Source organism: Urocampus carinirostris, chromosome 1, assembly GCF_059441175.1.
Source record: "Urocampus carinirostris isolate Australia breed hairy pipefish chromosome 1, RoL_Ucar_1.0, whole genome shotgun sequence".
In the NCBI taxonomy this organism is placed as follows: Eukaryota; Metazoa; Chordata; class Actinopteri; order Syngnathiformes; family Syngnathidae; genus Urocampus; species Urocampus carinirostris.
The window spans coordinates 12,064,505-12,073,282 of NC_142349.1; the positions used below are offsets into that span (position 1 = coordinate 12,064,505).

General features: G+C 39.6%; 1 protein-coding gene across 1 annotated transcript in view; it reads left to right on the forward strand.

Annotated features, from left to right (window-relative positions):
- Window positions 1-6,729, forward strand: part of sppl2b (signal peptide peptidase like 2B) — a 21,531-nt gene extending 14,802 nt beyond the window's left edge. The window contains exons 11-16 of the mRNA XM_088326808.1: window positions 837-911; window positions 985-1,047; window positions 1,125-1,224; window positions 2,261-2,338; window positions 2,418-2,578; window positions 6,272-6,729. Of these exons, the coding sequence (XP_088182934.1) occupies window positions 837-911; window positions 985-1,047; window positions 1,125-1,224; window positions 2,261-2,338; window positions 2,418-2,578; window positions 6,272-6,412 (618 nt within the window). The 3' untranslated portion in view covers window positions 6,413-6,729. The remainder of the gene's footprint in view (window positions 1-836; window positions 912-984; window positions 1,048-1,124; window positions 1,225-2,260; window positions 2,339-2,417; window positions 2,579-6,271) is intronic.
- The last annotated feature ends 2,049 nt before the right edge of the window (window positions 6,730-8,778 follow it).

Here is an 8,778-nt window from a genome sequence, read left to right on the forward strand (position 1 = left end):
CATCGACTCGCTACAACGGGTCAGGTGTATCGACATTTCGTTCTGTGTACATTGTTACAAAGAATGACAATACAAAGGAAATTATTATTATTGCGGTTTCATATGATTACATCAGAGGGTGTTTAGTATTTTGTTGACTTTGTTATTTCCATTCTCCAACACACTTCTTTATCAATAACGGTTTAATATAAATACATTAGAGGGTGTTTAGTATTTTCTTGACCTTATTTCCATTTCTTAACAATATTTGTTAAAGTGGATAGACCGTTCAACCTATCAGAATGCAAGAGAAAATTCACTATGCAAATCAGTTAGAATTGTTTGGCTTCAACTACTAATCTGAAAAAAATATGGTAATTAAAGATGAACTCAGAACGTTTTTCAAACTCTCCTCTTTACTTTAGATGATATTTTGTCGCCATCATGTGGACGTTTTTGTAAAACAACGTGGCATAAAATTCCTAATGTTGAGAAGTTCAACATCGTTGGCGATACAAAGAATTGTCCTCCGCCTTTCGGTGCTTTTGCCGGTCCACTGTGTTTTGTGGACGTGGCTTTGTAGAGAAACTCGAAATTGAGAAAGATTGGTAGGCAAGTCAAGTTGTTTTACGTATGTGTAAATATTATTGGCTGGACAGGCAGAAAAGAGGCGGGTTGACAGTTGAGCAAATCAGAATGCAAAACGCAATGCGTGATGAAAATCTGCACTCATTAAACCGGGATACAGCGAGGGATTACATGATCAACTCTTCCCCGTCAGCTCTCAGGAAGAACGGATCTCTGACGTCCATGGCAGCATTAAGTGTATCTTTAATCATTCTTTTCCCCTACGACAGGCTTGCACTTTACTACTGACGGTGCTCTTTGTCTATGACGTCTTTTTCGTCTTCATCACGCCTTTTTTCACCAAGGTAGCTTAACGGACATTTGCACGGTGCATGATCTCCACTGTCAGGTGGTCACCTTTTTTTTTTTTCTCTGCAGAGCGGTGAGAGTATCATGGTGGAGGTGGCGGCAGGCCCTTCAGACTCAGCCACACATGAAAAGGTGAGTGGATGTTACTGATGTTCCCAAGCTAACAAAAAGCTCCTTTTCTAATTGATTTCTGTCGCGGTTACCCACAGCTTCCAATGGTGCTTAAGGTGCCACGCTTGAACTCGTCGCCCCTGGCACTGTGCGATAGGCCCTTCTCCCTGCTGGGCTTCGGCGACATCCTGGTGCCAGGTGAGTAAAGGACGCACACAAAGCCGACAGCATTGCTTTTGCCAAAAGTAGGCCGGAAGATCAAATTGACCTGCTAGCAAACTGCGGAACAACTCGTAGACTGTAAGACAAAGGCTCTTTTGACGGTATTTTCGGAACTATAAGGTCACACCTAAAAACCCTAAATTGGCCAGAAATTTGAAGGTAGTCGGATTACCCTTATATACTGAAAAATATGGTGGATAAATTTATGAATGCATAATTACACTTAAATGATACTAGAGACTGAAACTGCTCTGCCTTTGAGAAACACAGAGTGGTCTTTAAGTGCTCCTTTGTAGTTAACATGTTAATTGTTGCAAAAAATAATTTTGGTAGTTATATTGTTAAATTATGTTTTATGAATGAAATTGTTAATTTAAATGGATTTACTGTTATTTCTGCACTATAAGGCACATCCACCAAAAGCACTCCCGTCATATAGAAGGTGTACTGGAACATATGGTTCATGGAATTGGAACTAAAATGTTTACTTACAGAATATATTGAGGCAATAATCAATCAGCCGAAAAATGTCAGTGGCCACTACACTACTTGTGATACAGAGGACACACAAAATGCATTTTATTGCACGTCTTTATTACACTATTTTACGTACGGCGCCAGAAACAAATCTCAGAAAATGGACAAAACAAAATCTGTCCTTAGAGATTAAAGATTTGCACTTTATAATCCAGTGTGCCTTATAGTGCATTAATCTGGCAATAATTGTGATTGGGGTATAGGCATTTTTAGAAGGGGGGGTCTTTTTTCGATTGTAAAACGTCGTTGATGGGATCAGAGCTTAATTGGAAAACAAATAATTGAATCTTTTGTAGATCTAGAAAAAGCTGCATTCCATTATTTAAAAAATAAAACATTGCAATGTTTTTGATATAACAGTTATTTTGGTCTTTGTAAATGCCCCTCCCCCTTTCATAAAATAGATATAAGTATTACCATATTATGGAAACCCTCTTCTTACCTTTCTTCTTCATCCTTTGTTCCTTTCCCGCAGGCCTTTTGGTGGTGTACTGTCACCGCTTTGACATTTTAAAGCAGTCCTCCAGGATCTACTTTGTGGCCTGCACCATCGGTATGCTAATACAAACTGGAAAACATCTTACCAATTTCAACGCTGATTTTTTTTTTTGGGGTGTCTCCTGCACGCGTAGCGTACGGCGTGGGCCTGCTGATCACGTTTGTGGCATTGGCCGTGATGCAGATGGGCCAGCCGGCCTTGCTCTACTTGGTGCCTTGCACTCTACTTACCAGCCTGGCGGTGGCGCTCTGGCGCAAGGAGCTGCATCAATTCTGGACTGGCAGTGTATTTGTGGTGAATACTAGTTTAATATGAGTGTGGGACAACTTCAAATAGTTTGCTTTACAGGAACCGAGTCGTTTTGTATATACAAAAAAAAAATGCTTATTTCCGTTTTGATAGATAGATAGATAGATACTTTGTTCATCCCCGAAGGGAAATTCACATTTCCAGCAGCATCCCTGAGCTGAGAACAAACAATCGAGAACAATCAAAAATAACACGGGAGCTGCTGGAGTGGCTGCCATTCGTGACGGCGCCGGAAGAAACGATTCAATTTGAATCATGTACAAACAAACAAACAATGTTTCATCATACAACTAAATCATTGAATAAATCCATGTCATTAATTTGCGAACAATTCTTTGTTACTCCATGTCACGATAAGACATCATAGACATCAAAGCGAGTGCCGATAGCACAAAATACATCATAGACATTAGAGTATGTTTAAATGAATGAATGAAAGGTCTGCATTTATATAGAGCTTTTTGGGGGTGTCTGTCTAGTTTGCCGCTGAGGGTTCAGTTGTGTGTGAGTGTTACTGCAGGTACTCTGTCTGCTTTGCTAGCTTACAATCGTGTTTAGCGAAATTGGGTTAGCCGCTAAATAATGTGGGGGTTCAATTCCATACTCTGCATCTGATACTTGAATTCAAAGCCATCTTGAATAAGAATTAGCTAAATAAGTGGTCGGCAACCACCAGGCCCTGGGTCGTTTGGTACACGACTGCACAGAAAGATGTTTTGCCTTTTTTCCCCCTTATACAGGGTTCATATTGGTGCTCAAAATGCTTATATTTCAACGTGTTTTCAAGAAACCCTTGAATTGTGGGTGAAGGGCTTGTACATGCTTGAAATTGTTGCCATGTTTCTTGGAAGTCCGACCTGATAGACAGTGTTACATAAGGAAACAAAACCAGTCTGCTTAAAAATGACGCCAGCATGCCTGCTTCCAAAAACATTTTTTTTAAATGAAAAGCAGTAGTGTTCACAGGTCTGCGTTTAGTGGGATCATAAATAAATGATAATAATAATTGACACAATATTTTCATCTCAGTACTGGAAAACATTTAAATTAAAAGTGCTTGAATTTGGCCATGAAATGGAGCAGGGCAGCACAGCGGCGCAGTGGTTAGCGCGTGTGCGGCACAGTTCTGAGGTTATGGGTTCAAATCCAGCTACCAACCTTCCTGTGCGAAGTTTGCATGTTCTCCCCGTGCTTGCGTGGGTTTCCTCCGTGCACTCCGGTTTCCGCCCACATTCCAAAAACATGCATGTCAGGTTGATTGGCTGGTCCAAATTGTCCCTAGGTGTGAGTGAGTTTTCTGTCCCTGTGTGCCCTGCGACTGGCAACCAGTTCAGGGTGTCCCGTGCCCACTGCCCGAAGATAGCTGGTACGGGCTCCAACACCCCCACGATCCTACTGAGGATAAGCGGTGCAGATAATGGATGGATGTAATGGAGCATAATGGGAAAGAGTACCCAAAACAAAATTGCACACTGTGGTAGCGGGAAGAAAAATGATGATGAGTTAAAATCTTGACCAGTAATGGGTACACACAGTTGATTTTGAATTATTCTTAGCAATATTGTGATCAATAATAGTCAGACATTAAACCGGTCTGCGGTACAGGAAAGGTTGCCGACCATTGGCTAAATTGTGAAGCCCTTGGAGACTTTTTGTTATCAAGGGCTGCACAAATAAACGTGACTTGATTTAAATTCAAATGATGGCGGAATCTGACAAGTTGTCTGTTTAAATCAAGTACAACCTCTTTTCTCGAAATGAACCAAGTTAGGATCTACTAGATTTGATGTCAGCCCTGATGTTGTTGGCTTAGCATGTGCCACTTGATTATACAGGGGATGATTTCCAGGACATTGCCATGTTTTGTTACCTCTAATATGCCACTGAAGAGCCACTGGACTTGACAGTATTATCAAACTTGTTTTGGCCTTTTCCACCTGTATATACTAAAAATATATTTTGACCACTTATGCAAATGTGAAGATATTGGCCATTGCTCCAGATTTGAATAGCACTTATCAAATAGTAATAATTAAAAGCACCGTCATTTCTTCAAGTAGGGGGTTCTGCTCCGGTTTCCTTGTCGTTTTGGTTGAAAACAAAATTACAGTTTAAGTCCAACTGATACAACAGGGACATGTATTGAAGTAGCCAGTTATGATTTGGAGACGTATGCCTGCCTTCTGCCTTTATGATATTTAACACCATAAAACATTTCACATTAAAGTCAAATTTGATGTGTTTTATATTCTTAGCTTTGTGTTTGTTTTTCCAGGATGGTAGATTTGGGGCCATTGTTCAATATCTAGCACTTCCTAGTGGTAAAAAAGAATAAAATCATATAGACTATCATATAAACATGATTTTGTTTTTACACTTAAGTTGATAAAATTGTATTTGACTTAGTTTCACATCGAGGAGTCTAACATAATTGTCCGCCATCCTCCTGCCTTTGGTTACCCAAGTGCAAAAGGCCCGACAAAAAGAAAAAAAATGGTGCGGTTTGGTCATTTTGAGTCTTTAGTTGGTATTCTTCCTTGTGCTTTGTAGCACTCATTTTCCATTGTACTACTCAAGACAGTGACATCAAGTGGTCAAATATTACAGCGTCACTCCGTATACTTATTTCTGCTTACTCAAAAATATTGGAAGGCTTGACAATGAATTTGGGGCAGAGAGTCGGCACATGCCAGTTAAGGAATGGAATGGTGTACAATTTCAAAGATCTTCAGCCATACGCTTGGATCATTTGTTCATTCCGTTTGGATTGATCAACGCTACCTTATTTTCTTAGAATAATGTTCTGTGGCTCCCCACCAGTTATATTGGGGTTGTGAATTATGAATGGAGCTGCAAATCCGTTTTTTACCTTTTCAGAAGTGTGACACTTTGCTTCTTGGTGTCAAAAGTCACAACCAATGATGGCTCAGCTTAGGAAAACAGGGGAGGTGTGATTGGTTGTTATTTCAGCAATTTGGACAATAGGTCTGTGGTCAGCAACCCCAGGGCTGCGGACCAGTATTGGGCCGCACCCAAAGGAGAAAAATGACCCCGATAATTTTTGCGTGAAAATTATTAAGGTTTCACTGTGGTCATTTATTCTACCTTTTTGCCAACCGCATATGCTCAACATGGGATGCAACGGTCAATGACAAAGGAAAATGGTCTTCGGTTTTAACTCGACGATATTTTGACCTCGTCTTGCTTTTTCCATCTCGGAGCGCACGTGATTATTGAGTCACTCTACAATATTCGTTTGGCAGAATTCATTCCCATTATGCTCCATTACAAGCGTAAACATACAATGATTAACCAATCGCGTGCACCTTAGGGATAAAAAAAAAGGCAAGAGAAATTGGTATTGTGAGTAAAAATAGTGAGATCAAATCTGCTTTTTCCAATGTCATCTAGATTTCAAGTAGTCTAGTGACGATACAGTGGATTTAAGCTTATGAATATAATTATTAACAATGAATATTAATGATATTTGACACAGAAAAGGTTGCTGACCACTGCGCTAGGTGACATCATAGCTGTCTGATTGGGATGAATAAGAACAAGCGGATATTGATATTAATAGGAATGCTGTGTTTGTATTAGTCGGAGCTTAAACCAGATGTTACTCCAAGAAACTATCTTCATGTCACGGTCATATTTTTTTTCTTTTATGCCTCACAGCCCGCCATAGCTCTCACCCCTATCAAGTGTACACAAACAACGGGGCCACAAGCAGAGGGGTCATCGGTCCCCGACACAGCCAACCAGAGCCAAGACCCTGGTCCGCCTCGGGACATGCATCTGGCACAAAACCTCAACTAAATTCAAGTGTATTTTCCACCGTGTGCTGCATTATACGGACTTGAAAAGGGAAACTGAGAAAGCCGCAAAGTATGCTTATAGCTCATCTTTAAAAGGAATGACTTTCTTCCTATCGCTTACGGGTGATAGAATTAGCTGACGTGCATTGTGGTCCAGCATTTCAAACGGATTTCAGATTTAGGAATAAAAGTCCTACATTTTCACACACAAAAAAAAAAACAATAACAGCCTGCACCCTCAAAAAGTTGAACCCTCTCATTTGTGTCTGGAAAGATATAGAAAAAATGTCATATTAAACTTGAAGTTGTTTTCCAGTGTTTTTTTTCCATTATTTCTGAACATTTTTTTGTGATTTTAAAAGGCAGACTTTCAAAAGCTATTTTATTAGTTTCCTGGTGAAAAACAAATTCTCTTCCTAAAGGGACAGTGTGTATTAGACCACGAGACGTCGCTGAACGATGTAGTATAACTGAAAATGAGTGCTAAAATGAACCAGGAAGAATACAAACTTAAGGAGATTTAAAATGGCCAAAACAACATTTTACTTGTGTTTTTAACACAGCTTTTTTTTAGGTTTTAAGGCCAGAACCCTATAGGAGAGGCTCATTTGATGTAAAATAAAAAGATTTTTGAGTATTTAAAACAGATGTCAAACTCAGTATCCAGACATTCTGTTCTGAAGCGGGCCGGATCCGTAAAAGAATGTCATCTCCAAATTTTAAGCAGTGTTCTTCAGTAGATATTTTTGTTAGATATTGAATGTTTTAACTGGTTTATTGTAACAAATCATTGAATGCAGTTTACACCTTTACCAACTCACCATTCTAGACAAACAACACTGCAGCCTAGCAATCAAAGAAAGCATTTGGTTTCCATATATAAACTTACAGATCCCGCCTTGCGTGTTTGTGTGTGTTCTTATGTGGCTTAACGCTCTGTAACAGCTGAACTGATTTTCGTGAAAATATACACAAATGTAGTTTAGGCCTTTGGTAGTGTTTTTAGCTAGGTTTGGTGTCAAGGCAAACCCTAATAAATACCAACAAAATCACTAAACATCTGAATTCGTGGACAAGCAGCTCTATAGCTGCACGCAGCCATGTGGCTCTTTGGCACTCTCTAGTGGCTCCCTGGCGCTTTTTCAAAATGGTAAATGGTCTGCATTTATACAGTATAGCGTTTTTCAAGTCAATAAAGACCTCCCAAAGCACTTTACAATGTGCTTCACACTTACCCATTAATAGCGGCCATGCAGCCATGCTTATTGGGGGCATTAGGGATTCAGTGTCTTGCCCAAGGACACTTCGATATATATAACACGGAAGAGCCAGGAATCAAACCTGCGATCTCTTGATCCCAAGACGAGCGCTTTACCTCCTGAGATAATGCCGCCCCACAAACCACAGCCCCAACAATCTTGCCCGAGTACCATTCCAGGCAATGCCAAGCCTGGCAACACTATCAGAAATTAGGTTTGTTTTTTTTTTTTTTTTTAATATACTCAGAAATTTGTAGCAGGCCATACCCGGGGGCTGCATGTTTGACACGCCTGATTTCAAAGAATTGCACGGAAAAAAGTACATAAACGAATGATTTTTCTTTAAGGAAAGTTTTTTACCACTACAAGGAGATAAATACAGGGTTCCCGCGGATTCTTGACAAGTCTTAAAAGGCATTATGTTCATTATTCTAAAATTAATGTTAAAAATACGGTTTTCGATAGTCTTAAAAATGTGAACACATAAGATATGTGTTTGAACTAAAAATATTTAGTAACATTTATGATTCATTCACCAAATTACTTTCGTGGCCACATCGAGGGGACCACAATAACAGAACTATTAAAACGGTGATGTGATTTCAGTCGGGCCTATCAGAGCAGACGTATGTCTTAGCTCTACCCACAATACACACAGCAACTTGGGACAGATGTTTACTTTGGACCAAGTGTAAATTTAACGAGAAGTGACTGTCCGACAAACATTTTTCATCATGGCTAAATGCTCAGTCATGTGCATGAGGCACAATGTATTTTGTGCAAGACACATTTGTGGCGATTTTGTTTTCTTTCAATTGTGATTGTTTTTTTGGTCAACTTGGTCTTAAATTTGATTACAAAAGGCATTTAAAAAAAGGTCTTAAAAAGTCTTAAAACTTGCCCTAAGCCGTAGGAACCTTGTAAATAATACACAACATTCCTTTGAAGAACAACTATAATTGTTCAAATCCCAAACTTATTTCGTCAGAAAACGTTGACCTTTTTAATCCAACAATTTCATTTGTCGCTTTTTGAGTAAAACGAACAGGCGACCACCCTACAGCCATTGGCTGGGCTAGATTCCAGCAACCTTCATTCGGAAATTAAA